The 17,496-nt window shown below is 45.8% G+C and overlaps 1 protein-coding gene across 6 annotated transcripts in view; it reads right to left on the minus strand.

Moving 5' to 3' along the window:
- Positions 1–17,496, minus strand: part of SON (SON DNA and RNA binding protein) — a 124,980-nt gene that overhangs the window by 56,508 nt on the left and 50,976 nt on the right. For 4 of the 6 annotated variants that reach the window (XR_010090430.1, XM_063447599.1, XM_063447630.1 and 1 more), the window contains exon 3: positions 1,245–17,363. Coding sequence is in view for 5 of the 6 variants with exons in the window: in XM_063447599.1 (XP_063303669.1) it covers positions 1,245–17,363 (16,119 nt within the window). In the remaining variant the exon portion in view is untranslated. The remainder of the gene's footprint in view (positions 1–1,244; positions 17,364–17,496) is intronic. The other 2 variants (XM_063447608.1, XM_063447617.1) reach the window with 2 other exon arrangements.

The following is a 17,496-nucleotide window of genomic DNA, read 5'->3' on the forward strand; positions in this document are numbered from 1 at the left end:
TTTACTTTAAATACCTGACAATTCTCACTTTACTAAATAACCTACTTAATGTTTAACAATTATATACTTAAAGGACCACTCTAGTGCCAGGAAAGCATACTCGTTTTCCTGGCACTAGAGTGCCCTGAGGGTGCCCCCACCCTCAGGGACCCACTCCCACCCGGCTCTGGAAAGGGGTAAAAACGTACCTTTTTCCAGCGGTGGGCGGGGAGCTCTCCTCCTCCGATCCTCCTCTTCTCCCCGTCTGCTGAATGCGCACGCGCATTCAGCCGGTCACATAGGAAAGCATTCATAATGCTTTCCTATGGACGCTTGCGTGCTCACGCAAGCGCCTCTAGCGGCTGTCAATGAGACAGCCACTAGAGGAAATAGGGGAAGGCTTAACCCATTCACAAACATAGCAGTTTCTCTGAAACTGCAATGTTTATGAAAAAATGGGTTAACCCTAGAAGGACCTGGCACCCAGACCACTTCATTAAGCTGAAGTGGTCTGGGTGCCTAGAATGGTCCTTTAAGATGTTGGAGCTTAATATTATTATGATTAACTTCTTAGAGTAATAGATCAAATTTGCACATGTTCTGATCAAAATAGAATGTGCACTATTTTTCAGTAGCCACTTATTCACAAATCCTGGCCAAAGTTAGTGTTCAGCATTATACGTTTTACTGCTCTAATACATTCATTATTGTGTTCAGTAATGTCTTTTGACTATAGTAACCCCCATGTACAGGTTGTGTTTGGAAAGTAACAGGGTTAAGTATAAGACTTGCAAATTAAATTCTCTGGACTTTCTGCTGGGTTGTCAGGCAGGTCCTTCAAATCGTAATTAATAAAATAAAATATAAAATCGCATAATAGGTAAAAAGATTACATAAAATATATACATAGAACATAAATATACATACATATTTAAATGCTATGTGTATTGTTATGTAATAAAATATATATTAAAATTCTGTTCTTCAATTTCATGCTAAAAGGATAGAGCCACTTTAAAATAGAACTTTGTTGCAATATATGAAAAGGTTCCATAATTTTGATAATTTAAAATAAGTAGTGGCACTGCACTCATGTTGAAAGTTCATCCTACCGTTCAGTTATTAGTTTACTACAGCATTCTATACCAAGAGTAAGAGATGTACTAATTTAATCCATTAAGTAATGAAGACAATGTATATTATACTATAAAAGAGTAAAAGAAAAAATATACATTATATACACACACACACAACTTAATCCTTACCAAGATCTGTGAGGCGTTTAGGGGACCTAGAGGAGTCTAGTGACTTTTCTCGTGATCTTGACCGATTACGTCGAATAGGAGATCGGCTGAAGCTTTTTCTTCTCAAAGGTGACCTTGATCGTCTCCTCCTTATTGGGGATATACACAAGCCTGCTCGCCTTACAGGCGATCTCGACTTTTTCCGTCTTGGAGGAGTTCGACTCCTGCGTCTTGATTTAATGTTGTAGTGATCATTAGAACTGGACCGCTTCCGTCGCTTTTCACTTGCTTTGTTTTTGTCTCTCGATGTAGACCTTGATCGTGTTTTCCTTTTACGTGTTGAGTTACTCTGTGAGCGACTTCGAGATCTGTCAGATTTAGAGCACTTTGGTTTGTGCACTGGAGACTTTGGGGTCAATGATTTGGAGTATGACCGTCTCTTGTGGGCCACTGAAGGGGATCGGGAGCACCTCTTGCGGGCTGCAGAAGAGGAACGAGAACGTTTTCTGCGGGTTGGGGATATGGAACGTGATAGTTTCCTGCGGGCTGGTGACGCAGAGTGGGAACGCTTCCTACGGGCTGGGGAGGTTGAGCGTGAGCGCTTCCTGCGGGATGGAGAGGTTGATCGGGAACGTCTCCTGCGGACTGGAGAGATGGAGCGCCTTCTGCGGACTGGAGATGCAGAACGGGAGCGCCTCCTTCGGCCTGGCGATGCAGAGCGGGAGCGCCTTCTGCGGGCTAGAGATGCAGAGCGAGAGCGCCTCCTGCGGGCTAGAGATGCAGAGCGAGAGCGCCTCCTGCGAGTCGAAGATGTGGAGCGAGAGCGCCTTCTGCGGGCTAGAGATGCAGAGTGTGAGCGCCTCCTGCGGGCCACAGAGGTTGAGCGGGAGCGCCTCCTACGTCCCACAGACGTGGACTTTGAGCGCCGCTTCCGAGAGACAGACGCTGAGCGGGAGCGCCTCTTACGAATTACAGACTTTGAACGAGAGCGCTGTTTTCGTGTAGCTGATTTTGAGCGTGACTTTCTTCTTTGTGTTGTAGACTTAGACCGTGATCTCTTTCTTCTCACTGGTGACTTGGATCGGGACTTCCTCTTTCGTACTAATGATTTTGAACGTGAACGCTTCTTGCGTGTGGCTGACCTTGACCTGGATCTTCTAATATCATCTGACTTTGACTGTGAACGTTTTCTTCTGTCTAAGGATTTGGAGAGCGACCGCCTTGATCCAGATTTGGACTGTGAACTTGGGCAGTCTTGTTTAGTTATGGATTTGGAATGTGTCTGCTTGCTAGAAAGTTCCATCTTTGAAACAATCTGTTCTTGCAGGTCAGGTGAAGTCACACACGGCTGTGCGGAAACTGCAACTAATTCACAAACAGAAGATTGCTTAATCTCTTGCACAGGAAGCTCTGATTTGGAAGGGTGTCCAGCTAGGTTTGTAGGAATAGTCTTTTCAGACATAGTAGACTCTGTATCTAATTGTTCAGGTGACTTAGACTGCACTTCAGAAGATAATTCAGAATTTGGAGGTTGATTGCATGGAGAATGTGTTTTTTCATTACATCGTTCAGGATCAAAGTCTTTGTGTTTTTCATTACAGAACTGTGATTCTTCAAATGACAACTCTGAAAGAGAAACCTGTTTTTGCACAGGTTGTGCTGGCAAATTATCGCTGAACATAGTGAGCTGCAAGTTAGAAACTTCACACACCGATACTTTCCCCAATGTAGATGCAGATAAAGTATTAGAAGAGTTTATTGAAATATCAGCAATTGGTATATTTACAGATAAGTGCTCGTCGTCTAATAGTATAGTCTCTGGCTCCTGATTAAGTGTCTTTGTACAAGAGGGCATAGAAAGCTGATGTAATGTTGGGGGTTCAGGTTCCGGCTGAGAAATATTGTTGGATGCCTTGAATATTGTTATGACTTTCTCTGTTGAAGACTTTCCTTCAGAGGAATGAAGCACAGTTGGTTGGTCAGAATCATAAGGCAACAGTTCAGGTGGTGTATGAAAGACTGAAGATGCAAGTTCAGAGGAATAGTCTGAAATACCAAGATATGGGTTTTCAGGCTGCTCAGAATCATAAGGGAGTAGTTTTGGTGGTGGCTCAGAATTAAATGTAGCATGCTCAGCTGAAGGCTCAGCTATAGAGGAATGCAATGCTGTCAGCTGCTCAGAGTCATATGGCAGCAGGTCAGGTGGTGGGGTTTTATAAGGCGGATCTGCATGCAGAATTTCATTAGAATGTACAGACAAAGTTTCATCAGAAATTTCATCAGATGGTGCACATATCAAACTCAACAATGTACATGTATCTGTGATAGAAACAGAGTCTCCTTTTTGACATAGTTTATCTTCGGCTAATGTATCACAGTTACCTTCGTGCTGTTTTGACGTCTCTGACACATTGGTTTCTAGAAGAAACTTGGTTGGAAATGTAACGGCTGTGGGATTTTTTTGATAGTGCCACTGAATACCACGGTTAGCATGTGGTACAGCCAGCAGGTTAGCTGTGCTTTCTGATGTTCCACAGAGTTTGGTGCCTTGAATGCTTGAGTCTGTTTTTGTAAAGATAAGTTTTTCTGTACACAAAGGACCTTTGTCTGTCAGCGAGGAGCCTGCTTTGGAAAGAGCTTCATCTGATCTGAGTGTTTGTTGTGTTATGGGGCGGTCAGGGCTGCCACAGGGCTCGTCCGTCTGGGGGCGGTCAGGGCTGCCACAGGGCTCGTCCGTCTGGGGGCGGTCAGGGCTGCCACAGGGCTCGTCCGTCTGGGGGCGGTCAGGGCTGCCACAGGGCTCGTCCGTCGGGGGGCGGTCAGGGCTGCCACAGGGCTCGTCCGTCGGGGGGCGGTCAGGGCTGCCACAGGGCTCGTCCGTCGGGGGGCGGTCAGGGCTGCCACAGGGCTCGTCCGTCGGGGGGCGGTCAGGGCTGCCACAGGGCTCGTCCGTCGGGGGGCGGTCAGGGCTGCCACAGGGCTCGTCCGTCGGGGGGCGGTCAGGGCTGCCACAGGGCTCGTCCGTCGGGGGGCGGTCAGGGCTGCCACAGGGCTCGTCCGTCGGGGGGCGGTCAGGGCTGCCACAGGGCTCGTCCGTCGGGGGGCGGTCAGGGCTGCCACAGGGCTCGTCCGTCGGGGGGCGGTCAGGGCTGCCACAGGGCTCGTCCGTCGGGGGGCGGTCAGGGCTGCCACAGGGCTCGTCCGTCGGGGGGCGGTCAGGGCTGCCACAGGGCTCGTCCGTCGGGGGGCGGTCAGGGCTGCCACAGGGCTCGTCCGTCGGGGGGCGGTCAGGGCTGCCACAGGGCTCGTCCGTCGGGGGGCGGTCAGGGCTGCCACAGGGCTCGTCCGTCGGGGGGCGGTCAGGGCTGCCACAGGGCTCGTCCGTCGGGGGGCGGTCAGGGCTGCCACAGGGCTCGTCCGTCGGGGGGCGGTCAGGGCTGCCACACGGCTCAGGCAAAGAGCGGTGAGGGATGCTGCAGGATTCACTACAGCTACCAAAAGAGCTGACTGATAGGGTGTTGTAGGTAGCAGCACACCTACTGGACAAAGCAGAGTTCGAGCTTGCACTGTGTTCATCCAACACAGGGAGATTAGGACTTACACCGGGTTCATCCAGGAACACTTTAGGGCTGGAATAAAATTGATTTTCTAGGGGCTGGTCACATTCATCAGGACTGGCCAACTGCTCTTGTACTATGGGGCCAGAAGAGCTTGCATAGGTTTGGATTACCACGGGGGAGGTAGAGCTGGCACATAGGTCTATCACCACAGGGTATTGAGATGGAGCCACTACATTTCTGTCTTCATGACTGTCGCATGGCTCTTTTATAATGAGGTGAGCTGGGCTGGTACAAGGCTCTTCCATCAAAGCACAGTGAGGGTTGTCACTGGGTTCTTCTACCACAGAACAATGAGGGCTTTTGCTAAGCACTCCAACCACAGGAACATAAGCGCTGCTACTAGTCTCCATCACTGGTTCCTCAGACCTGATGAAGTTATCATTTACTAGGGGTTGGTCAGAGATGAAGGAAAGTGCATCTACCAAGGGTTGCCCAAGTCTGCTACAGGGTTTATCTTCCAGGGGTTGGCCATGGCTGTTGCACGGTTCATGTACAAGAGGGTGTCCAGGGCTGTGATAGGGTTCATCTACCAGTGGTTGGTTAGGGCTTCGGCACGGTTCAACTACAAAAGGTTCAGCAAGGAAGAGGTTAAGTCTGCCAGGATAATCGGTAACAGGAGTTGCAGTAATCACACAAGCACTGGAGGGTTCACATACACGTAAATGTTGGTTAGGACTGGAACAGGATTCAGTAGCCAGAATTTGGAGGTTAGTTGTAGAACAGGGTTCAGCTGCCAACAGATGATTTGGACTGGAGCAGGCTTCAACTGGTAGCAAAGGGAGGTTGGGGCTGTCCGACAGCTCAGATGCTTTTAAGAAGTGCTCTGGGCCGACAGTTGAAGCAGTACTTAAAGGACGGTCAAGACTAGTAAAGGATTCAGCTACTACGTTGTGAACAGAACTGGAAAAAGATTCAGCAGCTACCAAAAATGAATTAGAACCAATATAAGGTTCTGTAGGCGGTGACGAGCTATCAAGGTTGACATAGGGCTCAGCGGAAAGAGGAAGAAAATGGTTTGCACAGGACTCAGTTGTGAGTAAGGGATGAACAGGGCTGGAACAGTGTTCAGATACTACTAGAGCTCTTATAGGGCTAGTACAGAGTTCAGGTTCGTGTGGATTTTGTACAGGACTGGCACAGTGATCAAGTGATGATATGGATTGGACAGGGATGGTGCAGGTTTTGGTCAAAGGGGGGCAGGCAGAGCTGAATTCAGAGGAATGAGACTTGCCAGGGAAGGATTGAGAGGAAATGGGGCTAGGTTCAGAGGAAAGAGGGGGGTCAGGGCTGACTGATTGCTCATCAGGAACAGGGGGCTCCATGCTAGCAAATTGTTGTTCTGAAAGGAGTTCAGTGTTCGTACAAAGTTCTGATTTAAGCGGGTTGTCAAGTATGCCATACTGTTCACGCAGAACAGAATGGTAAGGGACCGAAAACGGTTCACGTTGAAGAGCTTTATTAGGACTGGTAAACTGTTCAGCTGAAGGGGGGTGCTGATGGCTAGAATATGTTTCAACAGAAGTAGAACTTTGTTGAGGGCTTGCACATGGTTCAGCTGAAAGGGGTCGTGGAGGGCTAGCACATGGTTCAGCTGAATAGGGAAGCGGAGGGCTAGCACATTGTTCAGCTGAATAGGGAAGCGGAGGGCTAGCACATGGTTCAGTTGAAAGGGGAAGCGGAGGGCTAGCACATGGTTCAGTTGAAAGGGGACACAGAGGGCTAGCACATGGCTCAGCTGAAAGGGGTCGTGGAGGGCTTGCACTTGGTTCAGCTGAAAGGGGTGGTGGAGAGAGAGCACATGGTTCAGCTGAAAGGGGTGGTGGAGGGATAGCACATGGTTCAGCTGAAAGGGGAGATGGAGGGATAGCACATGGTTCAGCTGAAAGGGGAGATGGAGGGATAGCACATGGTTCAGCTGAAAGGGGAGATGGAGGGATAGCACATGGTTCAGCTGAAAGGGGAGATGGAGGGATAGCACATGGTTCAGCTGAAAGGGGAGATGGAGGGATAGCACATGGTTCAGCTGAAAGGGGAGATGGAGGGATAGCACATGGTTCAGCTGAAAGGGGAGATGGAGGGATAGCACATGGTTCAGCTGAAAGGGGAGATGGAGGGATAGCACATGGTTCAGCTGAAAGGGGAGATGGAGGGATAGCACATGGTTCAGCTGAAAGGGAAGATGGAGGAATAGCACATGGTTCAGCTGAAAGGGAAGATGGAGGAATAGCACATGGTTCAGCTGAAAGGGGATGTGGAGGGATAGCACATGGTTCAGCTGAAAGGGGATGTGGAGGGATAGCACACAGTTCACTTGAAGAGGAAGCCTCGGGGCTAGTATATGATACAGGGCTTGCATGAGGCCCAGTTACCAGAGTGTGTTTTGGGCTGACATAAGGTTCAGACTGATGGCCACAGACAGCAGAAGGCGCATCAAGTTTAGGATGTTCAGCACAGACAAATGGTTCAGGTGAAACAGGTGGCTCAGTGTTTTCACAAGAATCAGCAGTATATGAGTGCCTGGACTGGGCATGTGCTTCAGCCAGTATGCAGTGGTCAGAGCTGGAGTAAGATGCAGTCCGGAGAGCACTGTCGCTGCTGACAAACTGTGCAGGAGCTAGTGAGTGGACAGGGCTGGAACCTTCAATCTGTGCAGGGCCAGCACATGGTTCATCTACAGGGGGGTTTGCAGGACTGGCACTGTGTACATCTAGAGGGGAGTGGGCAGGGCTGGAATAACGATGAGCTACAGGGGAATGGGCAGGGCTTCCATAATGTTCAGTGAGAGGTGATGAATCAGGGCTGGCATAAGGTTCAACCAGAATGGGACGTACAGGGCTAGCATAAGGCTCAACTACGAGAGGAAGGCATGGGCTAGCACAGATATCAGTTGCAGGAGGATTATTGCATTGTTCTGTAGGATGGGAGAGGTCATGATTAACATAAGGCTCAAGTGAATGGGAGGGTACAGGCTTTTCATAAGCTTCAGGGAAAAGTGTGGGTTCAGTGCGGGCATAAGGCTCCTCCAGAATAGCATGGTCAGGGCTCTCATCCGCATCAGATGGAATGGAGTGGTCAGGGCTAGCATAAGGCTCAACCAGAAGAGGACGGCAAGGGCTGTTATAGGATTCAATCAGAATGGGGTGGTTAGGTAAAGGATAAGATTCAGCTAAAACAGAATGTTCAGGACTAACATACGGTTCAACAAGCATTATGTGATCAGGATTGGCACAAGATTCAGCTTTTACTGGGCTCTTGCTACTGGCGCTAGGCTCAGCAAATATGGATTGTCTGGTGTAGCCACTGGTGTCTGACAAAATATTCTGTTTAGGACTAACACATAATTCATTGTTTGAGTGAAGGAGAACATCAGCACTGACTTCAGTCATTAAAGGTTTGTTACAAGCATTATGTTCATTAATTAGGGATACATTCACACAAGCACTAGGTGCAATAACTAAGGTAATATCTTGTTTAGGCAGCAAGCAATCAGCACTGGCAATGACTTTAAGGCATCGCTCAAGGTCATCAGACTGCTCAGCCATAATGGAAGGTTTGGGGGTAGTGCTTGGTTCCATAGGTTCCTCAGGATAGGCATGGGGTGAATTGGGCTGAAGGAGACTGGGGCAAGTATCAAGTAAAATGTTCTCAGTGCTAGGAGCAGTTTCAGGTTGCTGTAGATGATGGTTAATTGTAGGTGACTCAGTAAAGAGACCATTGCGAGACGAATCTGGTTGCTCAGATGGCAAGAGAAGTTCAAATGGCTGAGAGCTTTGCACAAATGGATACTGTTCAATGCAAGAGGTACCGTCACTGAAAGGTAATTTGTAATCCAAATGTTTAGCAATGGCTGATTCTGAAACCATAGTTTGACTGGTCAAGTCCAGAAAAGCCACCTGGGCATCAGCATCAAACTTGCTTACTGTATGTGGAGTCTCAGACTCTTGCTCATTTACAGTAGCCTGAGTTTCAGGGGCCAATACATCCACAGTTGTGAGGGAGTCACTAACAATTATGTCCAAAGTCGCTGGAGTCTCACAGTTTACCTCACTATCAGCCATATGGTTCTCAGCTGTTAGTTCATCCACCGCAGCTTGGGTTTCAGCTGCCAGCTCATTCACAGCTGCCTTGGTCTCAGCCATCAGCTCATCAACAGCAGCTTGAGTTTCAGCAGCCAGCTCGTCCACAGTAGCCCTAGTCTCATCTCTCAGCTCACTTACAGCATCATGGGTCTCATCTTCCAGCTTTTCTACAACAGCAAGCACATTCACATCCACTTGAGTCACAGAGGTCAGCGCATTCATTGTGGGCAGGGTCTCTGTAGCCAGCTCATTAAATTCACTCAAGGCATGAGCATCCTGTTCATTCTCTACTGATAAAGTCTCAGAGATTAAGTGGTTCATAGTCACCTGTGTTTCAGTTGTCAGAGCAGGTACAGCAACCCGAGTTTCAGTAACTAGGGCAGGCACTGAGGCCTGAGTATCACTTAATAGGCATGAACCAGGAATCTGGGCTGCACTAGGGATGTTGGGCATTGCCCAATGCGTTCCAGCAGCTAGATGGGGCACAGCCCATTGTGTTCCAGTTGCTAAGTTAGTCACAGCCCACTGTGAGCTAGCGGTCAAGTCAGACAAAGCCCATTGTGAGCCAGCAGCCAGATCAGGCACAGCCCACTGTGAGCCAGTAGCCAAATTAGAAACTGCCCATTGAGAGCCAGCAGACAAATCAGACACTGCCCATTGTGAGCCTGTAGCAATGTCTGTAACAGGCCACTGTGTTCCAGATGACAAGTCAGATACAGGCCAGTGTGCAGCTGTAGTCATTTCAGGCATAGTCCACTGTGATCCAGATGTCAAATCAGACACAGGCCACTGAGTTCCACTAGTCATATTTGGTATAGGCCATTGTGTGCCAGGGGCAAGTTCAGGAATAGCTACTGGTGTTATTTCATTGGTCAGATCAGGTTGAAGTTGTGCCTCAGTTGTAAGATTATGCAAAGACAACTGAGGTCTTGCACTCACACTGGACATAGGCAATTGTGCTTTTGTAGTCAACTTTGTTGTTGGCAACTGTGTCTTATTAGTTCGGTTAGAATTTGGCAACTGTGTTTTTGAAGACAAGTTTGGTATTATTAAAGGTGTTTTGACAGTCAAGCTGGGCAAAGGTAATTGCTCCTTTGAAGGCTGCTTTCCAGAGGAACTCTGTAATTTGGCTTGTGATAATTGTTTCTGAATAAGAGACTTTAAACCAATACTGTGCTTGAAAGCAGTAGATTTTGACTGCACTTTTTTTTGTGGTGGGGAAGATGACTTTGACTTGTTTCTAGTTAAAGGAGATTTTTCCTTCTGCTTGGTTTGAGACCTTGAGCGCCGTTTGCGGTTTGGCGATTTTGACAATGAACGCTGTTTCTTGATTGAAAGAGAACGGGATGGTCTTGAAGAGGATCGAGACCGATGCCTAGAAGTTGATAAAGAACGGGAACGCCTCCATCTTCCTCGAGACCTAGAACTGTGTCTTCGAGTTGACGATCTTGAAAGTGACCGAGACAGAGAATGACCTCTTCTTGAATGTCTTCTTGGAGATGTAGACTTGGAACTTGATCTAGAGTGTCTCTTTTTAAGTGTGGATTTTGAGCGAGAGCGATGTCTCCAAGTTGCCGATTTAGAGCGTGAACGACTGGTTGATGAAACAGATTTTGATCGTGATCTCCTCCTCCACACTGGTGATTTTGAACGTGAAAGCTTTCTCCTACCTAATTTGGAGCCTGAACGTTTCTTTCTCCCAGAAGATCTGGAACGAGATGGTCTTCTCCTTATTGGTGATTTAGAGCAAACCCTCTTACTCCTGCCAGTTGATTTTGAGCGTCGTTTCCTTTCAGTTGATTTTGAATGAGAATGCCTTCTCTTGCTTGCTGACTTTGATGGAGAACGTTTTTTCCTGGTTTTTGATTTAGATCGAGAATGTCTTCTCTTTCCTCTAGACTTTGAACGGGCACGCCTTCGCCGAACTGATTTTGACCGTGAGCGCCTTCTGCTTGTTGGTGATTGTGATTTCCTTTTTCGAAGCAATGATTTAGAACGGGAACGCTTTTTCCTTTGGGGAGATTTTGACCGAGATGCTCGTCCACGATCCACAGATGGTGATCTACTCTCCTGAGCCATAGACCTTGAGCGGTATTGGCGTTGCTTGACTCCCGTTTTTGATGTAGCATTAGAAAGATGTGGAAAAGCATGCTTGATGCCAGTACTTGATTGAGAAGGCTCTGGTGGAACATGGCTTTCAGGCTGTAAGTGATCTATCACAGAGCTGGTTGCTGAGTTTACAGGCGTTTCCAGTAGCTGGGTTCCAGGTGTATCTAGACTTTCTAAATGTGAGGTTTTGGATTTTAGTGCAGAAGACTGCGGGGGCTCAGTCTCTGCAAGAGGATGCATCTGCAGAGTTGATGGTCTTGTGGCTATAGGTGAACATGATCTCAATTGCTCTGAATCAGGCACAACACTTGATGCTTTCTTTGTACCAGACTCCCGAGACTCTGGGAGAGATGTGGCAAATGAGTCACTAGGTTCTTGAAGAATTTTGTGTAATGAGGGCTGGACACCTGATTTTGTAGACTCTGAAGCAGATTCAGCAAGCTTCTCAGGCTCTCTGACTGAGGATATAGCAACATTAGGAGGCACAAGACTACTCAAAACAATGGAGTCAGAAGGAACCTGTATTGGAGAAATGCTGATAGGCTTAAAAGTCCTGCTAAACTTAAAATTCAATGGACTGGATAAAGCAGCAGATGTTTTTCTTGCTTCATACCTTACATTTGCTTCAGGGTTAGGTTGCAAGACCTTTAATTTATTTAACTCCGGGGACTTTAATCTGTCAACTTCAGATTTGGATAATTTATGCTTAGAATGTCCAGTTGTATGAATATGCTGCTTTTCAGCTTTCAAGTCATGCTTTGTAAGCATTTCAAAGAAAGGATGACCTACACTAGGAATAACCTCAGTAGTGCAAACTGCAGTAGTATTCGTTTGGCCAATGATGTCACTCTGATATTCACTAGTTGAACTCTGATGCTTAGTCTCTAAAGAATTGTTTTCCTGATGTACATTTGTGATACACTCATTGAATATAGTGTTCGTTTTCATACTAGACATTGGTTTCACAAACTTTTCAACCTCAAGAGAATCTGCATCTAAAAGTGATAAGCCTGTTGAACTTTTATGTAACATGACTTCAGGGGACTGACTGATATTAACCTCATCTGCACAGGTAGAAGAAGGGGCCTGACTGGTATTAACCTTGTCAACAGAGGTAGAAGAAGGGAATTTCTTAGGCAGCATGTAGGTCTGTCTTTGTTCCACATGATCAGTCGTGGTGGTAATGCAAACTTGAGCTGACTCATAGTTTTGGAGGGAGGCACCTTTCCCATCACTTTCCATCAGTTCAGAAATATTTTCTTGACTACTTGTGTCCAAACGATTCTCAGTTTTGGAAGTTTCTAATATTTTCTTGTCTGAGCAATTTATCTTCATTTCCAGAATATTAACATGCTCAATAGGACAGTTCTGCTTATCTTTTTCAGAGGAACCAAAAGGAACATCGATATCCTTGTTATCATCGGAGTACAGATGTGACACATTTATAGTTGTCCCACACTGCAATTCATTAATACCTTTGTTTTCAGATATATCCTGCTGTTGGGGATCTATCAGTTTACTAGGAGCAATATTTTCAAAATGTTTAGCAACATTTTGGTCTTGACATGGAAACAACTTGGGAGAGACAGTTGATAAAAGACCAGTTTGGCCAGTATGCAAAGTTCTTTCCAAAGATGACAAATCCTTATCTGTCGTGATGACCACCTCTGTGACTGCAGGTACCTGGAGGGTTTTAAGTTTAGTGTGCTTGGGAAGCTGTGAGGTATGACAGTCAGAAACTTTGAGAGACTGGGAACTTCTCAAATCAGTGTTGAAAATAGGTAGAGAGTCATGACTTTGCGCAGTAGTAAAAGTATGTGATTTCTGGAGTGTCCTCACTTTAGATTCACTTTCATCTTGGCCTGTTCTCCGTTTAGGAGCACTTACTTTGTATGCTTTTCTTTCTGGCACTTCAAAATGTGATTCAGGTACAATATTCAATTCTAAGCTAGGATCATTGCCTTTAAACAATCCAATGTTCAGGCCACCTTTGATGGGTGATAAGTTGGCTACATTTTCCACAATGCATTCCAAATCAGATGATTTTTGTTCAGTTCGAAATTCTGGTTGCCTTTGTTCAATAGTTGCAGAAGACCTGTCAACTTGATGTTCACTAACACCATGTGAGGCAGCATTCATCCCAAAATTGTCTAAGACAGTTTGATGTAGGCATGGAGAAGATTCAGTAAACTTTTTATTTCTCAGTTTAGAACTGGATGATATAAATGGTATCTGTTCAACTGCAGTGGTACTGCTTATGTAAGGATCAATATTTGCAACATCTGTTACAAATTTGGGCATATCTCCAGAGCCTTGTTCTGTGGTGATGGTATTTACAGACAGAACAGTAGCCTCTCTATTCAATATTCCAATAATGGGGGCTGCTTCAGAATGATCAATTGTCAAGTTATTTCTTTTGTCCATTAAATTACTTTGGTCAGATTTACTAGAGGTGCAATCCTGTACTGTATCTACTTTTATCACAGGCGCCATTATCTCTTGCTTAAGTAAACCTCCTGAAATCTCAGAGGCATGGGAATCTGTAAAAGGATGTCCATATTCTCTTAATTGTGGATTGCTCTGATTAAGTATAACAGCATCCACTGGCTTATGTTTAAATGTAGAGTAAGCCTGAGTTTGTTCCTTATTATCAGATGATTCAGATCCTTTACTGGGCACAGTAGTAGGGTACTTTGAATGTACAGATACATTGGAAATTGCATGCCTTCTGTCTGAGCTACAGTTAAAGTTTTCTTGTGCAACAGTGCTATTAGATTCTGTTACAGCAGTTTCAGTATTAACAACAAAGGAACTTTGTTCTTTAAGCTTGCTAGAATAAGATCCTTCTTGTTCAGCAGGCTTGATCTGAAGATCCTCTATAATTACAGAGACATTGGTGTTCCGAGTAGACAATCCAGGTTCTGCAAATATGTTGGACTCAATCTCATAAAGCCTAACATCAGAATGCAAGTGTGAATCTTCTTTAAACTCATGATGTACATTCAGTACTGGTTTTGCTTGATGTGACTGCATAGAGGATTCCTGTTGTATGTCTTGTGCTATGAAGATGGGGAATTCTGTACAAATAGGCATGGTTGTTGACTGCCCAAGAGCAAACTGTGATCTTTCTTCTGAAGAAGTACTGCTAAATGTACGGTTAACAACTGAACTAGGGATTGAGGGGTCATATTCTGATAAAACACTGTGATTACTTTCTGCATAAGAGGTGTCACCTGACGCGTGGGTAGAAAACAAACTGAACTCCACCGGTTCCTTGCGAAGTGCATCAGATTTTACAAATGGTTGCCTTTCGATTTGACCGATTTCTAAATTATATTTGGTCTGATTTGCAGTTTTGGTGGTTCCTGTTGCAGTTACAGCATAAGGTTGCTGAAAAACAAACTCCATTTCAGACTTTGATATTTCACATTGTACATCAATGCAAGGAACCTCCCCCTCTTTACTGCTATTCTGAGGATTCAGTGTTTGAAGAGGATTATATTTTTCTTTAAAAAGGTTTGGCTTTCTACTGGAATCGGTCAGTGGAATTTCATTCATATTTTGCTTTTCTAAAGGAGAGTGTGTTTGCAAGGCTGGAGTTTTGGCCTGGTGACACAAAGCCTGCTGCTCTTTCCCAACTGCCTTAAATTGAGAATGAGGAAATTCAGGTCTAAGAATAGTGAGCGAACAAGTATCTACATGTTCAGCAAACATTTCATGACAAGAATGGTCTGTTTTTTCTGGAGATTCAGCATGATGTTGACATGGATTTGCAGATTCGGAATGTAATATTGGAGATTGTTCTGGTATCTTTATTTTATCATCACTCTTCATTTTAAAGGGAGGTGTATCTGCTATCTTTTCAACTGATTTTGAACTTTCCTTTTTAGTTACTGACTGGGATCTTGATTTTCTTCCCACATTTGATCCAGATCGAGATCTTGACCTATGCTTTGTTGCTACAGATCTGGATCTAGACTTCGACCGGTCCCTTTCTGCAGCTGATCTTGATCTGGATGATCTCTTCCTTGTCGGAGAACTGGAGGAGGACCTTCGTCTCCTTGCAGCCGATATAGACTGCGACCTGCGCCCCCTGGCAGACATGGACTTAGACGTTTGCCTTCTGGCGGCAGACGTGGAACGAGACCTTCTTCCCCTCCTGGTGGCAGACGTGGAACGAGACCTTCTTCCCCTCCTGGTGGCAGACGTGGAACGAGACCTTCTTCCCCTCCTGGTGGCAGACGTGGAACGAGACCTTCTTCCCCTCCTGGTGGCAGACGTGGAACGAGACCTTCTTCCCCTCCTGGTGGCAGACGTGGAACGAGACCTTCTTCCCCTCCTGGTGGCAGACGTGGAACGAGACCTTCTTCCCCTCCTGGTGGCAGACGTGGAACGAGACCTTCTTCCCCTCCTGGTGGCAGACGTGGAACGAGACCTCCTTCGCCTCCTGGTGTCAGACGTGGAACGAGTCCTTCTTCGCCTCCTGGTGGCAGACGTGGAACGAGACCTTCTTCGCCTCCTGGTGGCAGACGTGGAACGAGACCTTCTTCGCCTCCTGGTGGCAGACGTGGAACGAGACCTTCGTCTCCTGGTGGCAGACGTGGAACGAGACCTTCGTCCCCTGGTGGCAGACACTGAACGAGACCTTCGTCCCCTCGTGGCAGACATTGAACGAGACCTTCGCTTCCTGGTGGCAGACCTGGATTGAGACCTTCTCCTCCTTGCAGCAGACACGGAACGAGACCGTCGCCTTCTGGTAGCAGATTTAGAGCGAGATCTCCTCCTCCTCCTGGCAACAGACGTGGAGCGAGACCGTCGCCTTCTGCTAGCAGATGTGGAACAAGATCTTCGCTTTGTGATTAAAGAACCAGATGGCAACTTTTGCCTCTTGGCAGCTGACAAAGAGCGTGATCTTCTACTCTTTACAGGCGATTCAGATCTGGATCTTCGTCTTCTTACAGCAGACTGAGACCGTGAATTTAGTCTTTTTGCATTAGAACTGGAGCGTGACCTCCTTTTCCTTGCATCTGATGTAGACCTTGACCTCCTCTTTGCAAAAGATTTCGATCGAAGCCTCTTACTAGTTGACCTGGACCTTGACTGTCGTTTTCTACTTGTTGATTTTGACCTCGATTTTCTTCTCCTACTTGAAGATCTTGACTTTGACTTGCGTCGTCTTAGAGGTGATCTTGTTCTTGATCTGCGTCTCCAGGCAGGTGATCTGGTGCTTGATCTGCGTCTTATTACAGAAAGTGACCTTGATCTCTGTCTATTTCTTATAGACTTGGACCACCAACTACGTATAGGGGATTTGGAGTAGCGAGCAGGAGTGCTAGACCGTGACTGTCTGGTTCGATCTGGAGATTTGGAACGTGATCTCTTCCTTCGTTCCAAAGAGCTGGAGCGGGAACACCTCCTCTGCTTTGAACTTTCTACAATAGGAGATTTTGAACCGACTGGACGTTTTGGCTCCTTTACCATGGATTTAGATTTTGACCGATGTTTTCTCATTAAAGATTTAGATCTTGAACGAGATTTTGAATCTTTTTTATTCTTGCCAACAGATTTTGACCGTGATCTATACCCACATTTGGTTTTATCAGACTGATGGTGAAGACCTTTACTGACAGCTAATGATATGGATTGATCAAGTCTTTTTAATTTATTACTATTAGAGTCTGTCATTTCTGCATCGCCTTCTGCTTGAACAGATGATGGCTGAATCAAATTTAATTCTGTATCAATGTGAGAAGGCAAGCCTGATTTAAGTTTTGTTTCATCTGAAATTCCCACACTGCTCTTTATTTCATTTTCCTCTAGTCGTTTTAATATATCACTATGGCCAGTGACAAGTTTAGAGGAGTCCTCACATAGTCCTTGGACTTCTGAATTTACATAGTTTATTTCATTAGGGCATTTTGGACCAAAAAACCCTGAATCAATATCTACTTTAGCAAATGTCTGAGTTTCTTTGACAGAATCAAGTAATGTGCCCAGTGTGGTACCAATAGGTGGCACGCCTAATACAACATCTGATCCAGATTCTATTTCTGTTTTTGATACTAAATCAACTCTATCTTCTTTTGCAGGAGAAGAAAACGCAGGTTTCCACAAAGATTTGGGTTCTAAATTAACATTTTCTGGGTCCTCGTTGCTTGAAGTAGATTTTGATCTTTTCTCATTTTTCTCTTTTTTCTTTTTCTTCTTTTTCTTCTTACTTTTGTGTTTTTTATGCTTTTTTGATTTTTTTCGGGATGCATCCTTTTTCACTTCATCTGAAGAACTAACTTCAGCTGGTTTCAATTCTTTTGATGAGCTGTTTTCTTCCAAAGCTGTTAGAGACAGTTTAAAGGAACAAAAGAAACAAAACAAAAAAACAAGTCAAAAGCTGCAATCTATAAAAAGGATGTTTACTTAAATCAGTATCTTTTTAAGGACAAGAGGATTACTAAAGTGAGCATTCAA

The sequence above is a fragment of the Pelobates fuscus genome, chromosome 1 (genome assembly GCF_036172605.1).
Source record: "Pelobates fuscus isolate aPelFus1 chromosome 1, aPelFus1.pri, whole genome shotgun sequence".
NCBI lineage: Eukaryota > Metazoa > Chordata > Amphibia > Anura > Pelobatidae > Pelobates > Pelobates fuscus.